Source organism: Chrysemys picta, chromosome 7, assembly GCF_011386835.1.
Source record: "Chrysemys picta bellii isolate R12L10 chromosome 7, ASM1138683v2, whole genome shotgun sequence".
Taxonomy (NCBI): Eukaryota; Metazoa; Chordata; order Testudines; family Emydidae; genus Chrysemys; species Chrysemys picta.
In genome coordinates this window covers 27,714,510-27,741,959 of record NC_088797.1, presented here as the reverse complement: position 1 = coordinate 27,741,959, position 27,450 = coordinate 27,714,510, and the positions used below count along the sequence as shown (strand labels likewise).

Here is a 27,450-nt window from a genome sequence, read left to right as displayed (position 1 = left end):
GGAGACTTCTGCCCCTGCCCCAGTTCTGCCAGTGGCATACCTATGTAGGCATGCCTAGCTGGACACAGAGCAGTAGACGCTCGCCCTGTTGAGTACATTCTGGGCAACTACTGAGCTTCCATTGAGTGAGAGCTGCAACAATGTTCAACTCTTCTCATCCACTTCCTAGCCTTACCCTTGACCTTCACCCTTTTAAAGAACAAGCTGGGTTTTTCGCATAATGGTTTTTGTCAAAGACTTTAAAAGTGACTTATAATTAATTATTAAAGCAGAGGGCAGCCATATAAAAATGGGGAGACTTAGATCTGTCTTTTGATACAACTGTATTTTTCAATGTGGGAGTGCCCCATGTTACACTAACTATGAAGGTGCTCACACCTTATGGTGATGGGGATGAATGAATAGACAGACAGACATATGGATAGGTAGAGGATGTGCTCTATATGATCATGTGAGAATACAGTTGTGAATATTATGTAGACTTTATTGTCTCCATACATCTCACTTCAATAAGCCTTGGGCTTGTATTAAGTCTAGGTTTTTGTTCTTCTACCTTTGGGGATATTTAGCAGGTGAGCAACATTTGGATCACAAAGAGGGAAAGATTAACAGGAAGATGAAAACAGAAGGACATATAAAAGAAAGAACAGTCTCTGGATCCAGCAGCCCTTTTCAGGCGTGTAATGCCCACTGAAGCTAACAAGAGCTCTTGTATGAAAGGGCTGCAAGAGTCAAGCCTATAAACAGTGATCTATGGTGTAGGACACATATACTTATAACTTGTGGAATCTCTTTTTAAGGTGTTCACTGATGGAGCTCATCACTAGCCTGGGACAAACAGCCACTCCCAGTTCAGTTTATAGCCCCTTTCCTCAGCATTCTGTTTAGTCTCCAACACAGAACAAAAAGGAAATATCGGACAATAACAAAATTAATAGTCTTGTTCTTGGATGAGACCGTGGGGCGTCTGGCCTCTCTGGACCTTCCCAGCCTAGGAATTGGGTCTGTGTGGCCTTCCTGCAGCCTTCTGCTGCAACCACAGGAGAAAGTGTGCCTCTCTCCTCCTCCCGGAGCTGGGGCCCTCATTTATAACCTCCAGCTGGGAATCAGACCGTGTAGAAGGGCTCGTCTGAGGCTCGTCCCTCCGCGGGGCCGTGGGGTATCCCACCGCCTCGCAATAGTTCGCTATGGGCCCAAGCCCTGGGTCAGGGCTGGTCAGTAAACAAACAGTCAGGAGCTCAGGCCCTTAGGCAGGGGCTGAGCAAGTAGCTCAATATGAGCCCAGGCCCTGGCTCAGGGCGGGGCAGCAAACAGTCAGGATCTCCTAGTTCCGAGCGTCTGGTGCGAGGGGGAGACGGCCACCCGTGAGTGGGGTGGCAGGGGGGACGCAGGCCCATCCACTCCACTGCATCCCAGCCCGGGGCCCTAGCAGCGGCAGAAGACTCGCTGCTGTGTCAGTGGGGATCCTGACCGCAACACACTGACATTGGCTCTGGCAGTGCTGCGGCCAGACCAGGGTCGGCTGCCCCCAGGCTACTTCCGGACTCCCCCTCGTAAGGTACCTGGGTTAGGGCGGTGTCCTCGGAGGTCTCTAGCACCATCGGTTCCTCCAGGTAACTGGCAAGGGGTAGGCTCGGTTGCTCCTCAGGGTAGCTGGCAAGGGGTAGGCTCGGCTGCTCCTCGGAGTAACTGGCCAGGGGTAGGCTTGGTTGGCCCGGCCAGTCCTTGGGTCGGCCGCAGCCTGCTGGCATCTCCCAACCCGGAGCTAGGCCACAGGCATCTGGCCTCTCCGGCGGCAGTCTCTCAAGTGAGCTCTGCAGTTGGGCTTTTAAACTTCCTGTCCTGCACCGTGACCTCTGGGGTTGGCGGGCGCAGGATCCACTGGCTCCACCCACGTTGGTGCTAGGGGAGGCTCGTCCCTCCGGAGGGCTGTGGGGTATCCCAGCGCCTCGCTACAGACCCAATTGAGTGTTGTTCAGCAGGGTATGCTGGTTCCCAGGACCATGTCTGATGGGCTTTCCTCCAGAACAGAGCCAGCTGTTCCCTGGCCTCTTGCTCCTTAAGGGTATGTCTACATAGCCAGTGACAGCCTGCGGAAGTGAGCCTCCAAGCCAGAGTCAAGACTCATGCGACAGTGCCAAAAATAGCTGTGCAGACAGCACTTGGGCGGGAGCTCAGGGGCTATCCCCATCCCAAGGCTTCAGCGCCCAAGCTCCAGCCCAAACTGCAACGTTTATACTGCTATTTTTAACATGAGCCCCGTGAACCCAAGTCTATCAACCTGGGCGCAGAGGCTTGTGTGCTGTGTAGACATACCCGAAAGGGCCAGACCACCATGTTATGGGTTGGCAGCTTTTTCTTTCTAGGTAATGAATGGGAATTACTGGCCCAGTACTGTGAGATAATAACAAGCACTTCCTGAGAGGTACTGAGTGCCCTCAATTCTCCTTGAAATCAATGGTAGTTGAGGGTGCTCAGCAATTCCCAATAGGTATTTAGATCCTGTAGTCACATAGCAGATGAATTGGGTCTATCTGACTACCAGGTATTTTGACAGTACCCACAATTTTTGTTCAGATTAGGTGTGGTACAATCTGCACCCATTAAAATCCATACATAAAAAGAAAATTCTATTTGAAATGCCTGTTTTATGTTTATAATTGGTTTAATAGGTTTCCATCTATCCATTTTTGAACCAATATATAACCTTAATTAAGTTAGAAATATTTACAATAGACTTGAGTGTTTTGTACCACCTGAGGACATCTCTGTGCTGCCCAAATTCTGCCTGCACCCAAGGCCAGGGCAGTCCCTAGCATAATATGGAACAGGGGCTGCTCTAATTAACTGCAACCTCTCGATAGCTACCTGTGGGCTACTTCACAGACGGGAAGGGCTGTCGCCCTCAGCACTACAGCCACTCCCTCGTCTATCCCCTATGCACCCCTTTGTGAGCCAGCACATCCCCTACAGTGGGGGCAGCCTAAAGCCTCATATAACAGCACTACACTGCTTCTGCATGAGATTTTTCTCCCAGCTTTTGCAGCCCCTTTACAGTGCTATGGTAAAGGCCTAATCAGGTCAGCTTTTGTGCACACATAGAAGTGTAACATTTTGATATCAGGAACAATTAACACATCCGGTTCTGTTGCTTAAGTGCAAATTGTTTAATTTGGAGGAATATATATTCAGACATTTTTTGTATATTAATTATTGTAACAGATAAAATATTTGATTGTACATTTGCACCCTCAACAGGTGTCTTGTAAACAGCCTAAATTTCGGTTTAAATGAAGAAAAACAGAGAGTAAATGTGTAACAATTCTATTTTTTAGATGACAGCTTTTGGAGCATTCCTTCACAAAGGATCTTTCTGCAGGAATTATTTCAATTTGCTGGACTTGCTAGTTGTGGGTGTTTCTCTGGTGTCGTTTGGGATTCAGTAAGTATTACAGTTACACTTTAAATGGCCTTTATTTTTTCCTTGGGGGTTTTAAAAGTGGCCCTTTGTAAGGGATTAGATTCTGCCACCTTTATTCATACCTTGGTCTGGGTGTGCAGGATTAGCATTCAGTTACTCCACCCCCCCACACCCCCAGAGCAATAACATGTGGCATAGAAAATGTTATAATTCTAGTATGGGCCAGCAGTAAATTACTACTTCCCTACCCTCACACCAGAGCAGAATAAGCTGAGGGCATTGTGCCTCAGACGGGTAACTCACAGGGCTACTCCTTGGTATGTTGCAGCTTATGCATAAGGCTACGATTTTTTCAGAGAAAATGTTAATACATTGCATGGCAGAGGTGCAGGAAAAGCAGTATGTGTCATGCAGGGTGAGGTGCTGTTGGAGAGTGAACCCACCCCACGCTCACTCTACAGCAGTAGCTCCTGTCCTGTGGGGCTGGGACTAGCTCCCTGTTCCAGGCATTGCAACCACACCCATGTGGTGACAGCACCATTCGGGTTTGGCGTATCTGCCCCTCTGTTTCCATCTGTGGAGGGGCAGATACACCAAACCTGAGTGGTGCTGTAACCATGTGGGCAAGGTTGCAACTTGGAGGGGAAAGACACCGTCACTGGCCACTGCAGGGATCGCAGACTTTCTTAAAATTCACAATTACTGAGACTGCCGTGATCTCCAAGACAAAATAGTTAGTAGCCTTGTGCTATTTAGGACTATAATTGGGGGTGAAGAGAGATTTTTTACCCCTTGTGATCAGGCAAGCCACAACCATCTAAGAATAGGCTCCAGCTCCCACTACTTTGTAGAGGGCTCAATTCTGCTGCACTTGAAATCAACTGTCAAATTCCCATTGACTTAGAAATGAACAAGAGTAGGGCGTCATTAACTCGTTCCTCAATTTTTAGTCCACTACTCTACCTATCACTGGCTGCTCTAGTATCTCATTAATTATGTTATTCAACAAGGCAGGTGGTACCACCCCATCTGAAACTCCAGTCCATGCTACTTAGCACTGAGCAAAATGCTCTGTATTATCTCTCTCTGACAAATGAAGGGCCCAGTCATACGAGATGCTGAGCATCTTTTGTGTGGTACTGAAAATTTCCAGCTCTGCTTGATTGGAGCTGATGGTGCTCATCATCTTGCAGCAGGCTCTCAGCATCTCACAGGGTAGAGCCCTTAGTTTGTCAGAAATACCGCAGAATGCTTTGGCCAGTATCTTTCCCCAGTGACAAAACATACCAGATCTACAGTGTATTACCAGCCCATGTGCTACTAATCCCTAAGTTGTTCCTGAAGCCAAGACACTCACATGGTATGTTTGAGAAATTAAATCGGTGTTTTTGATAACAGTAAGAAGCTGAGATGTATTTCAAAATGCTAATTTACAAAATATTTATTTACTCCAAGGAGTAAATAAGAATTTTTCCTTCTAGAAGGGAACTGCATGAACATAGATAATTTTAGTAAGAGAATAAGTCAATTGAAAAATAATAAACTTAGGAAATAACAGGCTAATTCTTGCTTTTTTTCCCCCCCCACTAGATCAAGTGCTATCTCAGTTGTGAAGATTCTGAGAGTTTTAAGAGTCTTGAGGCCTCTAAGGGCAATAAACAGAGCAAAAGGACTTAAGGTTTTTATTTGTATTTTTTTTCCAAGTTATGTTTCTATTGCCCTGATATTCTGCAGTCCTAGTGCAGGCAAAACCCCCACTGAAGCCAAAGGATAAACCAAAGGATTTACCTGGATAAGGACACAGGACTGGGCCCTAAATCAGTTTTTGATTCTTAAATATGCTAGTCCAAATCCTGCTCTAAGTCACCGCAGTTTAAATCTGGAGCATCACCAGCATCACTGAAGGCAGATTTTGGCATATAATGCGTGCAACAAGCCAAATATCATTGCAATTTATTCATTGCAATTCCACTGTGTATATGTACTGCCTATCACTTTAAGATCTGAAGTGGCCTACTTTCAACAGACTACTGATACATTCAGAAAATCATGCTAATTTCTGGTAGCAGCATTAAATTAATTCTATGAACATTAAATGAGTATTTTCTAACTGATTAATTTATAAAGTGAATATATAAATATATTTTTATAAATATAGAAGAATATATAATGTTTCTTATAAATCTAAGAAAATTTGTGTTGCTAATGCAGTGTACATTTTTCTACAATAATGCCAAGTAACAAAATTAAATTGGACTAAAATCCTTTTCTTTTTCCCATTTATTCGCAGCATGTTGTTCAGTGTGTCTTTGTTGCTATTAGAACTATTGGTAATATCATGATTGTCACAACTCTGCTCCAGTTCATGTTCGCCTGTATTGGTGTACAGCTTTTTAAGGTAAATAAATGAATTCCTTCAAAACACATTCAGGCCTGATCCCTGCACCAAGGCCTTCCAACTGACTTCAGTAGATTTCTGTGTTGGAACTGGGTTGTACCCGTGCTGAGCCAATCACAGGATCAGGTTCTAAGTTTAGTTAATTTTTATGCCCTACATTCCATCTACATCTTTTGTTTTATAAATAGGGAAAATTTTATCGGTGCACTGATGAAGCGAAACAGAATCCTGAGGATTGCCGGTGAGAACCCTTTCATTTTATAAATCAGATATACACTGTTTTGAATGATAACAATAATAATAGGTTGATTTATGAGGCATTCATACCCTGAAGCCTCTAAGCACCTTAAAAAAATTATAAATAAAACCAAACTCCAGCACATCAAACACAGGTAGGGTGGTTCCAAACCATTTAGTTTTTTTATAAGTCAAAACCAACACCTTAAAATCCACCCAGAAACTAGCAGGCAGCCATGCACATTACAGAGCACATGAAGTCAGGAGCAGACAGCACCAATTAACTCTATCTCAGGGAAGGGATGGCATCATTCTGTGACTAATTGAATGCTTCCCAAGTGTTATACAATCAGTTTCTGTTTCTTTTCTTTTTCCACAGGGGAATATTCATTGTTTATAAAGATGGAGATGTTGATAACCCAATGGTCAGAGAAAGGGTTTGGCAAAACAGTGATTTCAACTTTGACAATGTTCTGTCTGCTATGATGGCCCTTTTTACTGTTTCTACCTTTGAAGGCTGGCCTGCGTAAGTGAACATTCAGTATTTCCATAACATCATTAACAGATGTTGCATTTCTCAAAACAGTTGAATGAAATTTCACTGACACTTCCTGAATGGCAAACAATCACCCACACTTTTTAGAGTCTTGAGATTATGGGCCTGATCCTGGGACATGTGTGGTCCCTTTACTTACACTAATGTCAAGGGGAATTGTGGCACTTGGCACCTTGAAAGATCAGATCTTATCCAAGTATACAAAGCCTCATTGTCACTAATGAAGGGGGAATTCAGCCCTATAAACATTCTAAATAGTCTAAGGCAATAAAAAAAATTAATCATGATTAATTGTGCAATTAAAAAAAATTAATCGCGATTAATTGCATTGTTAAACAATAATAGAATACCATTTAAAAAATATTTTTGGATGTTTTCTACATTTTCAAATATATTTATTTCAATTTCAACACAAAATACAAAGTGTACAGTGCTCACTTTATATTAATTTGTGATTAGAAATATTTGCACTGTAAAAAACAAAAGAAATAGTGTTTTTCAGTTCCCCTAATACAAGTACTGTAGTGCAGTCTCTTTATCATGAAAGTTGAACTTACAAATGTAGAATTATGTACCAAAAAAACTGCATTCAAAAATAAAACAATGTAAAATTTTAGAGCCTCCAAGTCCACTCAGTCTTACTTCTTGTTCAGCCAATTGCTCAGACAAACAAGTTTGTTTACGTTTGCAGGAGATAATGCTGCCCGCTTCTTGTTTACAATGTCACCTGAAAGTGAGAACAGGTGTTCACATAGCACTGTTGTAGCTGACGTCGCAAGATATTTATATTCATATGGCCCTTTATGCTTTGGCCACCATTCCAGAGGACATGCGTCCATGCTGATGATGAGTTCTGCTCGATAAAGATCCAAAGCAGCGTGGGACGCATGTTCATTTTCATCATCTGAGTCAGATGCCACCAGCAGAAAGTTGATTTTCTTTTTTGGCGGTTTGGGTTCTGTAGTTTCTGCATCTGAGTATTGCTTTTTTAAGATTTCTGAAAGCATGTTCCACACCTCGTCCCTCTCAGATTTTGGAAGGCACTTCAGATTCTTAAACCTTGGGTCAAGTGCTGTAGCTATCTTTAGAAATCTCACATTGGTACCTTCTTTGCATTTTGTCAGATCTGCAGTGAAAGTGTTCTTAAAACGAAAAACATGCTGGGTCATCATCCGAGACTGCTATAACATGAAATATGTGGCAGAATGCGGGTAAAACAGAGCCAGAGATGTACAATTCTCCCCCAACAAGTTCAGTCACAAATTTAATGTATGCATTATTTGTTTAACAAGCATCATCAACATGAACATGTCCTCTGGAATGGTGGCCGAAGCATGAAGGGGCATAACGAATGTTTAGCAAATCTAGCACGTAAATACCTTGCAATGCTGGCTACAAAAGTGCAATGCAAACGCCTGTTCTCACTTACAGGTGACATTGTAAATAAGAAGCGGGCAGCATTATCTCCTGTAAATGTAAACAAACTCGTTTCTCTTAGCGATTAGATGAACAAGAAGTAGGACTGAGTGGACTTGGAGGCTCTAAAGTTTTATATTATTTTGTTTTTGAGTGCAGTTATGTAACAAAAAAAATCTACATTTCTAAATTGCACTTTCATGATAAAGGGATTGCACTACAATACTTCTATGAGGTGAATTGAAAAATACTATTTCTTTTGTTTATCATTTTTACAGTGCAAATATTTGTAATAAAAATAATAGTATAAAGTGAGCACTGTACACTTTGTATTCTGTGTTGTAATTGAAATCAATATATTTGAAAATGTAGGAAAACATCCAAAAATATGTAATACATTTCAATTGGTATTTAACAGTGTGACTAAAACTGATTAATCATGATTTAATTTTTTGAGTTAATTGTGTGAGTTAACTGTGATTAATCGGCAGCCCTAAAATAGTCTAGTCTTTATACGGCAGTTCTTATTGCACTTCTTTCCTCCCTGCCTCCATCTTTTGCATTTAGGCATGCGGTCAATGGCATGTGGTCCATGAAGTGTCTGTATTTCTTAATCTACCTGCTTCTGAAATAGACCAGGTTTGCCATTTATAAGTCAAGGAAGCAGAAATAATGAGGGAGGGTCTTAACTGTGCAATGTGTTTGGGATATTCCTTAGATTGTGTATCCAGGTAATTCTTCCAGGCAGTATTCACTATCTTTCTAGTCTTTTGTGGACAATGGCTACATATTCAAGGACAGGCTTTCCATTCTGGTCTTTGATTTTGTGACATCACTGTGGCAAGCACAACTCAGTGTCTCAGTCAAAGTGGCTGTGCACAAATTTGTAATGCACATTAAGTCATGTTGGTGAACATTCAAGCTTCCTTTTGCAGGCTAAATCTACTTCATTTTAAAGCTGGGGGTGTAAATTGAATATCAGTATGAGGCTGCCCAAAAATTTGATCATCAGAGCACCAAGTAACTCCTGACTAGAGCATTTGTTTTGGGGTTTTTTGGGTGGTTGTTCCTATTAAAATTAGAGGAATCTTATAATATTTAGGTTCTGATCTTGCAGCCAAATGTCTCTTTAGATACACTTCAACTAATCTTCTGAGATCTTTAGTCCTGCCCTTTTAAATAGTGAAACCATTGTTAGCACATAAAGGTTTTGGCCTTCGGGAGAAACGTTTGCTAGTAAACTTCAAATAAAGTAGAATAAATTTCTAGTTACTATCCACTGACTCTAAGTGAAAATATAATCTACAGGTTTTGTCATTTTAACAACTGTTAAAACATATTTTTTTCTTTTTTCTTTTTCAGGCTGCTATACAAAGCAATAGACTCAAATGCAGAGAATATAGGCCCTGTATACAACTACAGAGTGGAGATTTCCATCTTCTTCATCATCTACATCATCATCATTGCCTTCTTTCTGATGAACATATTTGTTGGTTTTGTCATTGTTACATTCCAAGAACAGGGAGAACAAGAGTATAAGAACTGTGAGCTGGACAAAAATCAGGTTAAACTAAAAAATGCTTTTTTTTTCATTTCTAAAATGATTCCTTTTGTATTCATACATTGTACAAAACTAGCATCCATTCTTCTGTGGTTTCAGAAGAGGGCACTAGACACCTGCCTTACTTACACTGTACAAATAAAGGCTTTTTAGTAAAAACTGGTTCTAAAAGTTGGAGTAAAAGGTCATCAGATTATTCTCTTTCTTGGGCTTAACTGTTTGACTAGAGAATGCTTTACTAGAGTAATTTTTGTACAGTAGTTATGGTCTTTGAAGTACTAATGTTCCATTGTAACATCTATTTTAACAAGAACATACCTGGTATAGTGGGTAGCATTACTGATGTATTATGCTCTATGAATTAGGTATATTAAGCACTCCTCAAACAGTTAAAAATCTGGTCAGTTTTAAGGCCTGATCTGCAATAAGGCTATGATTACACTTGCCAATGTAGAGGCTGGGAGTTAAGCCAGCCCTCAGAGACGGCAGCAGGGAATGCGCTGCCATGTGTTTACACTGTCAGCTGCAAGCGCAGTGGTGTGGCCACATTAGCAGCAGGGCTGCCCAGAGGATTCAGGGGGCCTGGGGCAAAGCAATTTTGGGGGCCCCTTCCATAAAAAAAAGTTGCAATACCATAGAATACTATATTCTCCTGGGAGCCCCTGTGGGGCCCGGGGCCTGGGGCAAATTGCCCCACTTGCCCCACTCCCCGCCCCATTGGGCGGCCCTGATTAGCAGCTCTTGCAACACCACAGAGAGCAGTGCATTGTGGTAGCTATCCCAGTGTGCAAGTGGCTGCAGCGTGCTTTTCAAATGTGGGGGTGGAGTGTGACAGGGAGTGTGTTGTGTGTATGTGGGCAGGGCTGGCTCCAGGCACCAGCCTGGCAATCAGGTGCTTGGGGCGGCCGCTCCAGAGAGAGGCGGCACGTCCAGGTATTCGGCGGGAATTCGGCGGACGGTCCCTCACTCCGCCTCGGAGCGAAGGACCTCCTGCCGAATTGCCGCCGCAGATCACGATTGTGATCGTGGCTTTTTTTCTTTTCTTTTTTTTTGGCTGCTTGGGGCGGCCAAAACCCTGGAGCCGGCCCTGTATGTGGGGGGAGAGACAGTGTGTTTTGGGGGGCAAAGAGTATGTCAGCAGACAGCGGCAGGAGGAAACCGTGACATCAGCCCCCACCCCACTCCACGTCTCTCTTTCACACACACACACACACACACACACACACACACACACACACACACACACACACAGAGCTACTTCGGCAGCAGCAGCATTCCACAGTAATGGTTTGCTTTATGGCCCAGAGCAGATAAGCATGCCACTGTGAGAAACGGAGCTTTGAAAGGGGATATCCGCATACCTGCAGCCGAGTTCAAAACAATGACCAGAACGGCCACCTGACTTCAAGGGATTATGGGATGTTTCCGGAGGCCAATCACAGCGCAGTAATGCAACACATCATCCATACTGACACCCTGGCGCTCCAACCGGGACGCAGCAAGCACTATGCTTCTCATGGAGGTGGATTACCAAGAGCGCTCCAGCTGCAGAGTCCAAGGCGGTCTAAATGCCTTGCCAGTGTGGACACCTCAGGAGTTAGGGCGCCCAGGGCTGATTTAATGCGCTCTAACTTGCAAGTGTAGCCAAGCCCTTTGATTTCAGACCCCATTGTAGCAGCACTCAGGACCAGCTCTAGGCACCAGCAAACCAAGCACGTGCTTGGTTCGGCACAATTTCAGGGGCGGTTTACACCTGTGCACCATGAATTTACTAGTGCAACTTTACCCAGGTTTCAAAACTGCACTGTTGCTAATTACACTGTGGGTTTGACATTGGTACAGCTGCATGGGTGGCTGAAAACCCAGTGTAGGCAAGGCCTAGATTATAACCAGAATAATCGTATTTATTATTATTAATTAAGATTAAATAGGAAAATGTCATTAGTATTAATTAATGTTTGTTTAGCATTCTGAAGATGCAAATTACTAAATAAATGCTGAATATTTTAGGATTTTCCTTAGGATTATTTTATGTTTTTTATTATACAACTGAGAAAAGTGGTGTATATTACTAACCCCAAATTTAAAGAAGCAACAGGGCCTGCTAAACTGCCAGATTAATGTGCTTACTAGTAAACATTCCATAAAAAAAATATACACTGCCTGTTCCTTAGGCTTCTATGTATTTTATAACTGTTTGCACTCACAGTAAGTCATATTCAGTTGCTAAATACAATGCATGGATTTATAACAGAAGTAATCATACATGAAGTGCAAGATTTTCATAACTTCTCATTTTGAAGCCTAAACTGAAACTTTTGGTGTTTCTGCTTTTATAGCGTCAGTGTGTGGAATATGCCTTGAAGGCACGCCCTCTGCGTAGATACATTCCAAAAAATCCATACCAATACAAGTTCTGGTATATGGTGAACTCCACTGGATTTGAGTACATCATGTTTGTCCTCATCATGCTGAACACGCTTTGCTTGGCGATGCAGGTAGGAACAAAACAAGCTGCCAATTTACTGTATAAAGCCTTTGATGATATGATGGTGCTTAATAGGACTTAAAAGGATACTGTCCACCTGTCATTTTTTTTATAAAGTGACACATTTTTAAAAATTCCATGTCAAGATAAAGCAGCTTTCTGTAGTGTGTCCTGCTGCCTTGCTGATGTTCATAAAGGTCTTTCCAGTAAGGGATAGTGATGGGCCTGAGAGAAACAATATATTCTAGCTTTCCTTCCCCCTTCCTCCTCCCTCAGGTTCACTCCTGCCAGCCTCTTCAGAAGCACTGAGGTAACTGGCCTCCCAAGTAATAAGAGTTCTGGAGAGTATCAATCCCCACCCTGGTGCCCCTTTGCACACACCAGCCCCAGGCAGGGATCTAGAGAGGGAAAAAGAGTCTTCCTGCCCTTTCCCATGGCACCCTTTACTCCTACACAAAGATAGGTATCCATTAGGTGCACAATTGCATTTGTATTTTTGTGCATGCACTTGCACATCTAAATGTTTGAAAATGAGGCCCTATTGCCATCATTTTCAGGAGGGGATAGAGTGAAAATAAGCAGTGAAGCCTTACCAAAAAAAACAACCCGCTTAAATAACTCTCCCTAACACCATACAATCTTGGACACAGTGAAATGTTATTCTGTGTCCCATTTTAGCCCGGGAAAGGATCAGAATATAGCACTGCCCTGAAATTTGCAGGACATATGTTTTGTTTTGTGTTGTGTTACACTTGTTTGCCACCATTCCACTATTGATACAAATTACTGCCTTCTACCTGTAGGAGAGAAAGGTCTCAAATAACTGGTTAAACAACAGTAGGTAAGAGACAAGAAGCACAGTAAGCAGTTAAAGCACAGGATTGGTAGGGGAGTCTGGAGGTCTAGTTTCTTTTTTATAGACATCACTGTATCAAAGTTCATCTTGCTGTAACAAAATTCCTCCTTCTATACAATGGGGAAGAATAATGCATACTTACTTCCCTGGGGAAAAATTACCATGGACCTCAAAATTTTTACCACGGACATGTTGCTGACTTCTGTGAGACTTAATTTATTATTCATAAAGCAGAAATAGTAACAATTCAAAACATTGTTAGTTGCTGTGGATCATAAACTCATCAGTTAGCGTAGTTTAAGCTATTAGCGCAGCAGCTGAATCCAAAATAACTAAATGCCAGATCCTGTATCCTCTCCCAGGCAAAACAAGCATTTAACACAGGGACAGCAGTATTGGACCCCGGGGTCCACATGTTGAGAAGATATGTGGTAGTAGTCATGGTGATAATATATCTTCCTATAGGTGCTTTTAATGCCTGCAGTAATCTTGCCATTTAGATGGTGAATATCTGATCTGCACTTGAGAGTGCCCTGCTGAAACTCAAGTCCTCTATGTGGTAACTTGTGCTGATTTAGGGCTTTAGGTGTGCTAATTTGCACCTCAGCGTAATTTCACTTAGGGTACATTTGTTCATTCCCAAGATTATCCATGCAGAAGATTATCTAGAAAGAACAAAGAAGCCTGTTTATATGGACACGTTTCCCTCAGCCAGCTAAACACATTATCATGTTTCTGTTCTTTTGCCTAACACATGCTGGTATTACTTCAGCTCCTCTTAGTTACTTGTGTTTGTTCTCTGCTGATTTCATGCATGTGCTATGCCATTCTTTCTGTTTCTTGTGTTGATTTTTTCCTGACAATCTCTCTCCAAATGTTTAAGAAAAATATGTCTTTTGTGGCACAAGCAACATCTTTGGAAATGCAGGCACTCTTGACCCATTAATAGATGTATTTGTAACGAGAGCCTAGTGAAGTGTATATATGAAAGCCATAATCCCCCAGTGGTCTGTGGGGCATGGTGAAGAGCTATAGACTGTGACCACCATTGATTCAGAATGACATAGGGGAAGAGAAGATATCAAGGGTAAAATCTAAATTGGAGGTGTTTTGGAATCTGAAATGTCAGAAGGAGGGTGAGTCTGGGCATCTCATCCATGAACATAATTGAAAAATTGATGTAGTCAGGAAACATTTATTGCCCTTTCATTTTTACTTTATCTTTCACTTTTCTTCCTGTACCTGGATTCAGCCCATCGCTACTGCTCCTGTGCTTCTGATGCATCATTCAACCCTTCCTTAGGCTGTGCCTCCATTATGTAACTATAAATATGAGCTCTTACTGGTAGAATAGATAATTTTCTCCCTCTTTTTCATTTTGTCTTTATCTCGTCTTCTGTTTTTTCCTGTCTTTCTTACTATTTTCTCTATATACATCGTCTCTTTTTCACCTGTCGCCTCTCTTCTCTGCTTCCAATGCAACAGATTTTCAAAAGAGAAAGAATTGTTAAAATCCAGTTTACATGCCACTGTTTATGTTCTTTGCTTCCTTTTTGTATTTCACTCAGTCAGTGATCTCTGAATATAGTCTGAATAAAATATGTCAGGCCATTCTAAATATGTGTCTAAAACAGTGGTTCTCAAACTTTTGTACTGGTGACCTCTTTCACACAGCAAGCCTCTAAGTGAGACCCCCCTTATAAATTTAAAACACTTTTTTATATATTTAACACCATTATAAATGCTGGAAGCAAAGCGGGGTTTGGGGTGAAGGCTGACAGCTCACGATCCCCCATGTAATAACCTCGCGACCCCCTGAGGGGTCCCGACCCCCAGTTTGAGAACCCCTGGTCTAAAAGACGTGACACAAAGTTGTGTATTAAATCCTTAAATTTAATCATATACAGCCTGGGAAATTACTGTTGTTTATACAGTTATATAGTATTTACTATATTGATCATTTTAAAGCACAGTTTTCTATCTGAATCCATATTTCTTGTCCTTTGGATCATGGCTTCAGGAGAAGGGTATTCAAATTTATTTTTGCCTTAATTTCGGTTAAGTGATTAATGCACATAATTCAAGAACTACTCTCTCTCATCTCTGTGTACATCAGTTCCTCTTTCTCTGTGGCTTTAGCTGGAACATAGGGTTAGTACTTTCTTATATACTATTGTTGACTGTCAGGTCCCTTTTTTAATATTTGGCATCTAAAATTAATTGTATTATTCCAGTTGTTGATATGCTTGGCCTAGGTTATGGCTGGAACAGTCTTTTAAGGTTTGTAAAATATCTATATTTATAATGCCTGTCATATCAACAAGAACATTTCAACCTAAAAACTGCTTGTTATAAACATGTGAACTTAGCTATTTTAAACACCAGGGGCACAAGAACTCTAGTAATAACTAACCATTAAAAAACTCAAAGTAGGAGGCAGTATGGAGCTGTATTGTTCCAAGAGGAGTATTTGGGAGATTATGCCTGAGTCAAACACCATCCCGCAGGATCTGCTCCATATACACAGAGGGGTGAGCAATCTGTTCCATCCAGTACCTGAACCAGAACCAGTCTGAGATGAATCCATTTTTAAACAGGAGTCATTAATTTATTCTTGTATCTGAGGTCCACTCATGCACCGAACAATCTTTTACAGAGCTAGTAATGGGCCTACAGTTTACTGGGCTTTATTACTGGGCGAACTGTTGGTTTATGTCAGCCTACTTTCAATTAATATTCTTTAATTCTTTATTTTTAAAAAAGTGTCATATTGTTAATTCACAGCACTACGGACAGTCTAAGCTGTTTAATGATGCAATGGACATTCTGAATATGGTTTTCACAGGCGTGTTCACTGTTGAGATGGTTTTGAAACTCATTGCATTCAAACCCAAGGTAAGTGATTAGACAGGATTTTGGTAGGTTATCACTAGATCAGTTATATATGTATAACATGAATTTCCCACTAGTTATAGATTATTCAAATAAGAGAAGAACCTACATATTTTTCATAGTAAAATATCTGTGAAATCTTCATAGAAATGCTAATCTGATAGTGTGTGTGTGTATATATGCATCTACGGGAAATGAGATGTAGATATCAGTGAAAAAAATATTACTGAGTAATTGATGAGATCTGGAATATTTTTGAAGTCACGAAAAGGTTATCTAACCAAGACAAATAATTTCCTGTTGCAAGCATTACCAAACATAATGTACATAGGTACTAAATTATGTAAGCGATTGTTTAAAAAACACTGATAAGCTTAAAAAATTAAAATCTAATTGACTACAAAGAACTCCATATGATTTTATTTTTTTGTATAAAATGCAGATATAGGGTGTGATTCTGCAAATATGCACACAAGTACTCCTTTAGTTTTACTGGGGTTGCTCAGATGTCAAAGTCTTTGGAGATTGGGTCTGGAGTAGACATTTTAGTTTCCTTGCCTTAAAGGGACACTGTCAAACTAAACATTATGGCCAGATTTTTGAAAGGAGTCATTAAGGTCCTGAAGCCATAGGTGCTGAAATTCATGCTGCTGGGAGTGCTGCCCCCTCCCTGGTTCAATGGCTCTCAGGACCGACACTATACAAATTGTTCCAGCACCCCTGCCTGACCCTCCAAGGAGATGCATGCAGATGTACCCTGAACCTATATGGAGCATCCTTGACTTTAGTAGGGCTCTGTGTGGAAGCAGATGTCTACCTTCAGGCATCTCTGTGATAGTCTGGGACCTAATTTTGGATGCTTCGATTTTTTGGATGCCCCACTTGAGACATTTTGGGCCTGGTTTTCAAACATCTTGAAAAATTTCCATTGACTTCATTTGATGTTAGCCTCTGAATATCAGGCCCAGTGCCTCAAGCTGAGCACCCAAAATTTTAGGCATCCAAAATTCTAGTTATCGCTTTTGAAAATGTTGGCCCATAAGTCCTTAAAAATTAATTCCCACTGATTTTAATAACACCTTAAATGATTAAAACGGAAAGAAATGGTAACAGTCTAATTTGATTGTCATCATCTATGTTGTTTGTTCACTTCTCACAGTCCACCTGTGATAGTGAATGGGAACCAAAAAAAGAAATTAGACTACATTTTGCTGTCAGTTACAATGAAATCAATATTTACTCTGATCAGTTTACACCAGCATAAATAAGAGCAGAATTTAGCTATAAACGGAAAGTGAAACTGGCCAGTCTAGTTTTACTGACCTACCTCAACTGGGTCTGGTATGTTTCATGTTCCATTTCCTGCTGGGGAATGTTTTTCTTATTTTCAGTTCAAGGTAATGAAGCTAAAACCATCCCTAGTCTGATTATGGCTCATTAGGCACCTGACTTTTTCTTGTGTAACCAAGACCTGGTATTCAGACCCAAAGTGTGAGGTTTTGGATAACTGCTCATCTACACACCCACAGGGCTTTCTCTTGCAAGATTCTACTGGGTTCTGCTTTAAATTTTCCTGTTCAATATGTGTATGTATTTATTTATTTTAATTATGTCCCTCATCTTATTCAAATACTAGCTGCTTCACCACATTAAAATTAATATTATCTGAGGCCGCAAGAGAGATAGTGAAGATGTTTAGGCTGCAGTGCCATCATTATGCTGATTCTGTGTCCTGGCTCTGTTCTGTATGCTGATTGGCTACTAAAGTCTCAACTAGTTTTAATAGTCCAAAGTGCCTTATACCATCTGTGCTTAGCATGAAGGTGGAGTCTTTCCCATGCTTTTGTGATATCAAGACTGAGATTACTATAAAAGGCTCTACGTAGGACTATCCCTGAAGACAGGTCAGACGTTTCAAGTAGGGCAAAATGCAGTGGCCCTGTGGTGGCAGTACATTACATCACATCAGTGCTCGGTAGGGTTGACCAGATAGCAAATGTAAAAAATCAGGACAGGGGTGGGAGGTAAAAGGTGCTTATATAAGAAAAAGCCTCCAAAATTGGGACTGTCCCTATAAAATCAGGACATCTGGTCACCCTAGTGCTCTGTAGAGTGCATGAACTACCTGTTCACCTCTGGATGCTATTCAAGATGTTGATACTGACCTGTGCTGTTCGGATTCTAACTATGTGAGACTCTGCCTCTCCCCAAATGAAGAGCTCTTGATAGTACATTATCACCATGGGTCTATATGTTTGACTATCCAGGGGCTGGAGGCAGGGGCATCATTTGCTATAGGATAGGGGATGCAGTTGCTCCCCACCCCCGACCTTTCATAGGGTCTATATACTCCATTATGTCTTCCACTTTTTGCCACCACCCTACTTCTCCAGACTTTGTATATGGTCATTAGGAAAGCAAACTTTTCCTTCCCCAGAATGTTTCTGAAATGCTCCCCTGGATGGCGGGAAGGTATTTTCTGGAGAGGGTCCTTATTTCCAGAATTCAGTTCCCCCACTGGTCCAGCAGAGCCCAAATTTGTTGACCAGCAGGGCATGATGAAAGGACCATGAGTTTAGTCAGAGTTTTGCCTGAGGTTGATTAGTAAGCCAGGATCTTAGGGGGCAAAGGCATTAAATATCTTTAAGGTGGCTTTTGTTATCAGTTGGAGATTTTACCTTTGCTTTTTATTGTGAAGTGTCCTTTTTAAAGCTACTTATACAGCAGTATATTATTGGCTGTGTTTTTAATTGCTGTAAATGAGATGACAGGGCTAGGGAATGGGTCAATGCCATTTATAAACCTAAATATAAAAAAGACATTTTTTTAAACTGGTAACATCATCTTTATTAATATTTGGGTCTATAAATGCAAATTTTAAAGCAAACCTACATTTTGGTTTGGGGTTGTTGCTGTGTGGAGGTTGATTTCTGTTATGTTTACGTTGTCACTGGGTTATTTGACTTGATCTGGGGGAATTGACAGAACGGTTTGTTTATTTATTTAGCCCCAGATTCTCAAGTTATTTAGGCAACTAACTCCCATTGAGTGCAGTGAGAGTCAAAGGTCCTTAAATACCTTTGAGGACCCATGCCTTAGTACTTCTTTAAAAGCTCTCAGGGGCATCAGCTAGACACTCCATTACTGTACTATATATAAATCCACATAAATAAATAAATAAATAAAATGTTGTGCCTAAACTATTTGACAGTGTCCCTTCAGCACGTTGAGTCAAGTACTGTAAAAGATATGGTCACCTGTTCTAAGGCCCATTCAAACCTAATGGCGATTAAAATACACTGATATTCTGGGTACAGTATTGTGGCATGTCAAATCAAGATACTGCAGACTGCCTTTCAATTCTGAAATATAGAAAACCATCAGTGAGTGCCAGATATTAAGGGCTTGATCTGGCAACAAGGAGCTGAGAGCCCTACACTTTCATTGACTGATTTGGGAATTGAGGCTATGTCTACACTGCAATTAGGCATCTGCAGCTGATCCATGCCAGCCGACTTGGGCTCACGGGGCTCAGGCTAAGGGTCTATTTAACTGCGGTGTAGATGTTCAGGCTCAGGCTGTAGCCCAAGCTCTGGGACCCTCCCCCCTTGCAGGGTCCTAGAGCCTGGGCTCCAGCCTGAGCCCGAACGTCTAAACCAAAATTAAACAGCCCCTTACCTCAAACCTGAGTCAGCTGGCACGGGCCAGCCATGGGCTTTTAACTGGAGTGTAGACGTACCCTGAGGGCGCTCAGTAGCTGGCAGAATTGGGCCCTAAGTTTTCAGTTGTGCATTGTGACTACCAAAATATTTAGATAATAGATCAAAATGTATTTAATTCTGTAACCTAGGTACTCCCCAGGAGTTGTTTTTACTTTGCAGCATTTGCTGAATAAAAGTTTGCAATCTCAATTAAAAGGGAAGACTTGATTAAACCAAGTTATTCTTCACAAGTGCCAAATTCAATTTGTCTAGTGTGCCTAGCACTTTACAAAAGAAAATATTTCTGTGAAATCTAAAGTAATACATCAGTAAATACTGTTTACACAGTTTCATGAAAGCCAACCATTACTTGAATTTGTAATGATTTTCCATGCTGTTTTACATCAGATTTTTGTAAGAAAAAAGGAAAGATGGCTAGTAAGTGAATTGATCCTGAGTGATTGCAGTGGTGAAAACTAGTAATTTGTGTGTTAATGTTTATTTGCTGTGACTTGTCCATTTATACATTTCTCCCTTCTCCAAAATCATCTTTATCTTTTAGTTTTTTGTTTGCTTTTGCTTTACATATTACTTTGAACAATATTGGTCTATACTGATGGAAAAGATTTGATACAATAAGCGTGTCTTAAGGTATTTTAGCAATATGGAATCAAAATGTGAATGTGTTATTTATGTGGCTTACATTGTAGCAATGTCTAGTAAAATAATATTTTCTATAGTGAAATTTACCCTTCTACAGAGATCAACACACAGTTTATACACCACTTATGTCCTACACTTTAGGGAGATGTAGTAGGGACAGATGACATAGCGCATCAGGATTTTGATTTTGTAGAACATCTGACTGTTGCTTATCTCTAGTTTGTTCTTTTTATATATAATTTTGCATCATTGGTTTAAAATCAGTGAAGATATTTATTTAAAAAATAAATAGAAGAAATTAGGAAAACAAAAGGATGAAATAATATTGCTAGAGCAGCTTCCCTGGCCATGTCTACACTTACAAGATTACAGCAGTACCGATACAGCTGTCCTGCTGTAAGAGCACTCGTGTAGCCGCATTATGTCGATGGGAGAGAGCTCTCCTATCCACGTCATAAAATCAGCTTAACGAGCAGCAGTAGCTCTGTCAGTGGGACTCCCACTGACATAGCGCTGTGCACAAAAGCACTTAGGCCAGCAACATTAATATCTCTAAGGAGGGCGTTTTTTCACACCCTTGAGTGGCAAAAGTTTTGTTGACATAAGTGCTAGTGTAGACATTACTCGGTATTGCCGAGGTGGTGTCCCATGATATCTAACAGAAACAATAGAAATGATTTGTTCATGGAAAGGAGTGGGGCAAGAGTGAACATAGATTTGAGATCTGGATGTGGTTGGTTGGGATGCTAAATACACCAATTATCCTGTGTTGGAATTGATGGCCAACTACAGATAGCTAGTTAATGCAACCCAAAGGGACATGAGTGGTGACCAGACTGACGCCCTTCCCCCACTTGCAATATGGAATAGCAGTGATACTTACATTCTTCGTTGGATGGTTGGTAGTTAAAAATAATATTTGTAAAGTGTTGTATAAATGTAGATCATTGTTAAGCCAGACAATAGCAGAGATGGAAATAGAACTCAGCCTCTTGTGACTCCCAGCCCTGTGCTCCTTGCCCTGCCTAGACCATTGTACAGAGCTGTCTCCTTCCCGGGGAGCTCATTCAAAATTCTCAAGAGCGAATTTCTACATCATTTCCGCTTTCACGTTTCAGAGTGAAAAATTTTCAACCATAGAAGCTTGTCAAAAATATCTAAACTTCAGGAGGTGCCAAATTTTGAGAAATAAATTAGCAAAATTATAAATATAATTATATATATCTCATTTTGCTTAGGTCTGCAATTAAAGAAATACCTCTTAATGTGTTATGATAGCAACTTAAATCTATTGATTTTTTAAAAAAATTCTTTACAGTAAGTGGTGTGCTAATAAGAAAGGTGTATAGAAATTAATTTTAGGTTAGCACTCTTGATTGTTTATCTATTTTGATACATTTATTTTTTACAAATTGCACTAAAACCAAAAAGCTAATGCTTTTTAAAAAATGCACTATTACTATGAAAGCAAAGTAGATGTTTTCCTAATATTTTAATTGACCCAGGATTCTAGTCTATTGACATCAGTAGGAGATCCAGATTGCTTTAAGATTTCTCCCAAAGTGTATGTTGTTGTCCACTCTAGATTCATTTGCAGAGATTAGCTGGCAAAACAGTGTTTGTATGAGAAAAATGAACACATATGGTCATCCCATAGGTTTCATTATATTGAAATCTGAGTAAATTGCAGTAGAGCATCTGGATTTCTTCAGTGACCAGATAAGACCCAAATATAATTATAAGAGAAAACCTATACATCTATATTTTCTGTAGAGTCATATTTGACATCTGGATTTGTTATCAGTGTCTTGATTTAATCCCAGTTTAACCAAGAGAAATACCTCAACAACATTTCTGTTAAAATCCTTCTTTGTGCCAGCCAACCTGGTGTGAGGGACCCATAGGGCAGCGATGAATTGGTCCCTAAGTCATTCCTACTATTTTTTGACCATTTGGTGCATCAGTAACATATATAGGCTATATTAATGGGATATATTTAAAGTCAGAAGAGGTCTGAGGAAACAGAATTAAGTGATTTACATAAATTTTTTGCAGTGTAGTAGCTGGAGCTGCATCATTAAGGATCTGTTCCTGTTCCTATTGAAATCAAAAACAAACTCATTGATTTCAGTAGTGCAGGATCAGGCCCTAAATGCTAACACATTTTGGGTAGAGCTACACAGCAGCTGAGAAGTTTGGTTCTGCTCGAGTTAGTGTGCTAACAGGTATGGGCAGTGGCATGGGAAGTGACTTGGGCTAGCTGCCGAGTACGTACTCAAGAGGTCAGACAGGATTGTGCTTAGGCATCTAGCCTGAGCTGCCACCTATTCCACCACAGCCATATTGCTATTTTTAGCATGGTAGCTCAAAAAGAGCTAGCATGTGTATGTCTATCCAAGCTAGGAATCATACCTCCCAGCTGCTATGTAGACATCTGAGTTACTAAGCCTTAACTCTGTGCACTAAATGATTAATTTACCTATATAGGACCAAATTCTACCCTCTGATCTTCATGCGCAAACTCATTTATCTGAATGGGAATTGAGGATGTGTAGTTAAGGGAAGCGTCTGACCCTTGTCACAGACTTTCAGGAAGTCACAACACAAAGGAGGTCCCAACATGGATGGACCTATATCTCCAACATCAAAGTTATTTTGTTAGCACCTGTCAGGATGTGTAAGTAACAATTGTTACAACACTGCTGAGAGTCTAATGAACAGAGTTCGATATAATTCCTATTTGCCACGTCGGTGCTTATAAGATGTGTGTGTGTGTATGTACATGTGTATATATACACATGTATATATATATTTGCTATATATACTTATATGTGTGTGTATATATATATAGAAATATACTTTTCCTTCAGTAGGCAATATTGTTTGTTTTGTTTTCTCATTAGATCACAGGTTTTGTTTTTAGTAATTTCTGTTTATGCAAAACTAAACAGAAGTATGCAAATATTTGACATTTCATGTGTAATCACAAACATTTGCACCCTGCCTGCTCTGTTCAGGGCTATTTTAGTGATGCCTGGAATGCGTTTGACTCCCTCATCGTTATTGGCAGCATAGTAGACGTCGTTCTCAGTGAAGCCGATGTGAGTATACCTCAGCTTAATTCCCACAGTCCCCACTTCTTTTTCTGTCTCCCCACTATTTCCATCATCTGGACAAGTCACAGATTTTGATCCAACATTTCTAAACTTTGCATTTAGAAACAGGCCAGTCATAGCTCAGTTATGTTGATATGGGAAATAAATAGCCTTTTTCACTTCTGATTATCTCAAACAGAAAGATTGTATGTTGGTACATCAGAGAAGTTTAGAATGTTTTTGTGTTATAACACTGTCCTTTTCTTCTCTTTTTCTGTTTGTGTTTTTCTCTTTGCTCTCTTTCTGCTGAATGCTTGTCCTAACAGCACTATTTCACTGATGCATGGAACACTTTTGATGCCTTAATTGTTGTTGGTAGCGTCGTTGATATTGCTATAACAGAAGTTAATGTAAGTAACAACTGTTCATGCACTCAAAAGTAATTGCTGTCATCAATACAGAAAATGTAAACTTTGCCCTATAAATCCATATTTTACATTCTAGAGTAAAAAACTAAAGTATTGATACAGATACAGATATAGCTCTAACTATAGATAGATAGATACACATATATATGCACTCATAGACATAAAATATTAAAACAATGAGTATTAATTTTTCTTTCTACATATATGCTGAATATATTTTAAATCATTTAATTTTTTTAAATAAGGAAAAAACAGATCTTTGCTAACACCCATTTCAATTTGAAGCCCAGTAATTTTTTGTGAGTAATTTGACCTAATCTGTCAGGCATCTAATAGTGATCTTCAAGGCTCAGTGGTTTAATAAGCCATGTACTTTCAGGTGGGAGTCCTAGGGTTTGAGAATGATCTAGGAATTCATGTCTCCCAGGCTGGTGGAATTAGGGTGCTCTCAGTTGCTGAGAAAGAGCATAGCACTTACTGCTTTTCCTCTTTCCTTCCTCCAGGAAATTGGTCTGGAGTTTCAATGCAGTTTGAAAAGCTTGTGAATTCCATAAAGCCATCTTAGATTGGCCAAAATTTTGAGCCACAGCCTCTTGACAAACATTCTGGATGAGACTATTTGGGCAAGGGAGAGAGCTCTTCCCAAGGACATGCAGGGTAGCAGATATAGAAAGTAGATGCTTTCTGTTTAGTTTATATCACACTTACTGGCATTACACCAAGCAAGATAAACTATGAGAAGGAATAAATAACAAACTATGGCCCAGCTTCTAACCAGCTTTTGAGGGGATGTGCAAGAGGAGGGGAGGACATGAGTAGCTTCCCCTACATACACAGCCTATTTAGGGGCTGGTCAAAGTCATGTTGGGGAGCATAGTATCACTTCTTTCCTAGTGCCTCAAGGGACATGAAGAAGGGAAGGGAGAAGAATGATGGGGGTGGGCCTAAATCAGTCAGAGTAGTTATAGTTGAGAGACAATAATATGCAAAGCTTTAAGCTTCTTTGGTTCTAGCCTATTTGGTAAGCACTGTAATACACATTTAATAAAATTTATACATGTGTTGAAACTGATATGGAAACAAATATGCTGCTTTATCAGGTTATAATATAATTTTTTAAATGTCTAAACCAGCACACAGTAGGTATCTGCTAATTTGTACTAAGAACTTGAAATTCCTATGTGGATTAGAAATTTTTGAAAATTAACAAATAAGAGAATAAACATGATCAAAATAATTTTAAGTTACTGTATAGTAAAATTCCGTTCTTTTTTGGTTTTGACAAGTGTAGAATATTTTGAATTATGTACAGTATACAAGCTGCTCATTACCCTGGCTACTACTACACAGGGGGGTTTGAGAACAATGGTGATGATGCGGAAGCCAGAAAGAACACAGTTTGACTTTCAGATTTCATGCAGACTTTGCACAGCTGGTAGTTAAGGGAAAGAAATCTTTTTACTAGTGGACTGAGTAAATTTGAGCTGGATGGTCATATGGGACAGTGAACATGGAACCCCCATTATTCCATTTTTACAGAGACATTTCTTAAGGATAATTGCACTTCATTGGCCAGATTTTCAAAAGCGGCCTCTACATTTGTGTGCCCAAAATTGCCTGTCATGGTTTTTCGAGGCCCAAGTTTTTTGATGCCCCAAACTTGGACTTCCAAGTTTAGCTCAAGTAGTTATTTATTATCCAGCTTGCATACACAAATGTTGTTTTGTATGGGGAAGTATGACTTTTGGGACATACAGAAATGTGGCCACCTAAAATTGCTTTCCCTTAAAGCTACAAAATGTATTCACATAGGAAGGGGTGGTGAAAATAGTATACGAGATATAATTATGATAGTCTGCGGTTAACACTGTGTTAACAGTGGTTTATCTGACAGCATTATTTGTAAGTATAACTGATTACTGCTAAGTTTTCATCTGTGATAAACTCTATGACTTTGTACTAATTCACGTATTTGGCTTGAAAATTGTCTGGAGATAAAACTGGAGAGCTCTAGTTCCGTGCATGCGCTGTATTTTGTGTTTAGATTTAAAGTGTTAGCACTTTCATTTCTGAGCCTTTCATGCCTTCTCACTATAGAAAAGTCTCATTGCTGATGTCTTCTACTACTGCACAACAGACTCTTTTTTTCATCTCTGTTTTTACTCTGTATTACATTTAGTGTGCTTAATTTGTTTGTGAAAGTGTGGATATGTTGTAGTTGGTTTCTAGGTTTGATTTCCCATTTCCAACATGAAATATTAGTTACTGTAGACTCTATAAAAATTTTCGGCTTTTATATGGCTACTGTTTGTGATCTAGTGAGTATTCCTACTTTGTTCGTCTCCATATAACTGATCAAAACTTTTAAAATTAGAATCTTATATTTTCAAAATCACTTTATTAACATTTTTCAATGGCATCCTCCAACATGTTATGTACAACACTACTTTTTTTTCTAACAGTGATAGAAAATGGATTGATATTGGGATATTTGTAGCACCGCAAGGATGTTATTAAGGCATTGTCTTTGAGATTTCAGGCACCATTGTAGCTGCACCTGCACTATTTACACCAGTGTAGTTAAAAACATTTGTAAGCTGCACCAGTGCAAACTGTTTTGCAGCAGTGTAAATCATATCTACATAAAGGTTTGCACTGGTGCAGCTACACTAGTGGATTAAATCTCAGGGTCAGCAAGGTTTTAGAAGTCTCGCCAACACATAGGGATGTTCAGACCAACAGCTGAACATTTCTATATATTTCCACATAGAAATTGCCTCATTCTGTGAAAATAACTGGGCTACATTCTGATTTTACATTAGTGTAATCCAGAATAACTCCAAGGGTCAATAGAATTACTTCATATTTACATTAGTGTGAGATCTGTACCTGACTCAACTTGTTCAAGTGAATGGGTTGGACTTCTCATTTAAGTGTCATACTGATGGTAGTATGAGATCTAGTAAAATACGTCATCTTTTCAATTTGTTATTTTATAAGATATGATTATTTCAAAGTTTTATAATAATATATATGATGCCTGAAGATTGACTCTTGTGGTCCTGTAACCTTTCTTTCACTGTGTGTCCAGGAGAGGATTTTGCTATGTAGTCATATCAGATATTGAATGCCCTCGACTCCCATGCAAGTCAGGGTGAGTTCAGGGTGTTTAGAACCTCACAAGAGTGCTTATCATTCTGCAGGATCAAGGCCATGCCCAGGAACCACATGTGTTCCTTGACGCATTTTATGATATAGATAACCTCAGACCAATATATATACACAGTTTGCCGTTGTTGTTTCTTTTAGTTAATCTGTCATTTAATCTCCCTACCGTCTGCCAATATTTCTTTTCTGCCACCTAATTGGTTTTCATGTTCATTTTATTTTTAGAAATTTTTAGAGGCAAGTATATATTAATAAATATATATATGGTATAGCAATTTAAATAATAAAAGCACTACTAAAGCCATATAATATTTTTTATTTCTTTGTTCACATTTTGTTTTCTGGAGTTTCCAATGACACACAAGATCTTGCTTGGTCATCTAAATTGTTCCTTCTAAATAAAAAAAGATATTAAAAAATCAGAGAACAGTGACTGTGAGTCATGAAATGTGATTGCTGCAGTCTGGGATTTGAACATATGTAACTTAACCACAAGACAATCAAAGATAAATATTTCTGAAATGTAATTACAGGATACATTTGGAGCTTGTGGTTACAGAAAGGTTATTT

The 27,450-nt window shown here is 39.9% G+C and overlaps 1 protein-coding gene across 13 annotated transcripts in view; it reads left to right on the top strand.

Annotated features, from left to right (window-relative positions):
• Positions 1-27,450, top strand: part of CACNA1D (calcium voltage-gated channel subunit alpha1 D) — a 392,778-nt gene that overhangs the window by 282,941 nt on the left and 82,387 nt on the right. For 12 of the 13 annotated variants that reach the window (XM_065551032.1, XM_065551034.1, XM_042849787.2 and 9 more), the window contains 9 exons: positions 3,336-3,442; positions 5,012-5,099; positions 5,712-5,819; positions 6,008-6,060; positions 6,436-6,582; positions 9,391-9,592; positions 11,929-12,087; positions 15,718-15,828; positions 23,207-23,290. In XM_065551032.1, the coding sequence (XP_065407104.1) occupies positions 3,336-3,442; positions 5,012-5,099; positions 5,712-5,819; positions 6,008-6,060; positions 6,436-6,582; positions 9,391-9,592; positions 11,929-12,087; positions 15,718-15,828; positions 23,207-23,290 (1,059 nt within the window). Of the gene's footprint in view, positions 1-3,335; positions 3,443-5,011; positions 5,100-5,711; positions 5,820-6,007; positions 6,061-6,435; positions 6,583-9,390; positions 9,593-11,928; positions 12,088-15,717; positions 15,829-23,206; positions 23,291-23,610; positions 23,695-27,450 lie in introns of all 13 variants that reach the window. The other variant, XM_065551031.1, reaches the window with a different exon arrangement.